General features: G+C 38.3%; 1 protein-coding gene across 1 annotated transcript in view; it reads left to right on the top strand.

Moving 5' to 3' along the window:
• Positions 1–1,652, top strand: part of LOC105297474 (caspase-13-like) — a 13,048-nt gene that overhangs the window by 5,823 nt on the left and 5,573 nt on the right. Inside the window, exons 4-6 of the mRNA XM_011368161.1 lie at positions 519–602; positions 979–1,038; positions 1,562–1,564. Of these exons, the coding sequence (XP_011366463.1) occupies positions 519–602; positions 979–1,038; positions 1,562–1,564 (147 nt within the window). The remainder of the gene's footprint in view (positions 1–518; positions 603–978; positions 1,039–1,561; positions 1,565–1,652) is intronic.

Here is a 1,652-nt window from a genome sequence, read left to right as displayed (position 1 = left end):
GACATTGCTTTCTATCATAAATATTTTATTTCAAGCTTTAATATAACTATATCACTTGAGGAATGGCTTAGAAGAAAAAAACAGCAATGGGGAAGGAAAGGGAAGAATTGTTTTAGAATCTTATATTTGTTGTTGAATAAAGCAGATATTCCTTTTCTTGACTTTGCACTGTTATTTATTATTATTAAATCAGAAACTGGTTACTTTACTTAAGAATAGTCAATAATAGTTTTTGGCACGATTACTATCCCTGAACAACAGGCATGTCGAGGTCTAGATGGTGGTCGCTATTCATTGACAGCCTGTTAAATGTGAATAGAGATAATGTTGTGTTAGGCTTATACTATGTGTGTGAGTCTGTGTGTGTGTGCATGTGCCTATGTGTGTGTGTGTGTGTGTGTGTGTGTGTGCGCAATTAATTAGGACACCTTAACTGAGGGCTTCCTATTTATTTAGTCATTAAAAGATTACTAAAATGGGTTTAGAGTGAATAACATAACAGGATGGTGTCCCCTCAGCAAACAGTGGAGAGGTCTGGGTCAGCGACTCTCCAGTGCCCTCAGCAGACAGCTCTGAAGGACCAGAGGACCTGAAGGATGATGGTGTTCATAAGATGTCGGAAGTCAGCCGACCAAGTCAAACCGGATACCTGAATGGGGGAGTGGGGACTGAGAAAAAAGAGAAGACAGACAGGGTGCAGGAGGGAGAACAGATCTCACAACTGTCTCTCCGAGTTTATTTCTTATCCTTCTTTTTATACATAATCTGTTCCTTTTGGTCTCCCAAGATAACATAATTAAAGTAACATCCTGAAGATCAAGGTACAATCGACACTTCCTTTGACACTCCCTTTGACACTCCCTTTATCTATACTTAAGCTTCTTCTTCCTGGAATTCCACAGAACCAGCCTTTTCCTTTTTATGCAAGCAGGCCTCCCGAGATAAACCATGCACTCTTTTGAATTTGGGGAGCTTTAGCTCCCTACAATAAGACCCATGTAGAGAAAGATTTTGTTGCTTTCTGCTCCTCAACCCCACGTATGTGTCTTTCATTTGTATGCAAGGATTTGTGGGGATAAGACCCGCCTGTCTACATGATTTGGCCCAATATCCCAGAAAAGAAGATAGGCTAAAAATCTTCACAGGCATTTATAAATAAATGAAGAGCCTATCCAAGTTACTGCAGCCTTCTTTTATAGCTTCGTTCATGATCGTCCAGTCTCCTTCTGGTTCTACGACCACCCAGATTCCAGTCTTATATATCCTCTAAGTGATCAGTCAGTAGGCACACAGGAGTATTGGTTTAGTGAGTCTATTATGTGTAATAGCATTGCTTTCACTGCTGAGAAAATTTTTCAGAGAAAAAGAGAATGTGAGCTCTCTTGTGGAAAGTATACTTTCTAGTTTTTAAAATGAGAAATCTAAGTATAAAATATTGTTAAAAGATCATCGAATAACTTGTAGCATCTGGTAAAGTGAGATTACAACCTAAAGGTAGGAAAGAGTTTTAGAGATTCAATTCCCAAAACTATCATATTTAAGGTGATATAAATTGAAGAAGATAGTATAGTAGAGAATAGAATTCCCAGCACTGGACAGAGGCAGATAGAATTTCTAAAATGCTCAAGCAAAAGTTTATTCTCACTTAATAT

The sequence above is a fragment of the Pteropus vampyrus genome, unplaced genomic scaffold (assembly GCF_000151845.1).
Source record: "Pteropus vampyrus isolate Shadow unplaced genomic scaffold, Pvam_2.0 Scaffold139, whole genome shotgun sequence".
NCBI lineage: Eukaryota > Metazoa > Chordata > Mammalia > Chiroptera > Pteropodidae > Pteropus > Pteropus vampyrus.
This window is presented reverse-complemented; position numbering and strand designations above follow the sequence as displayed.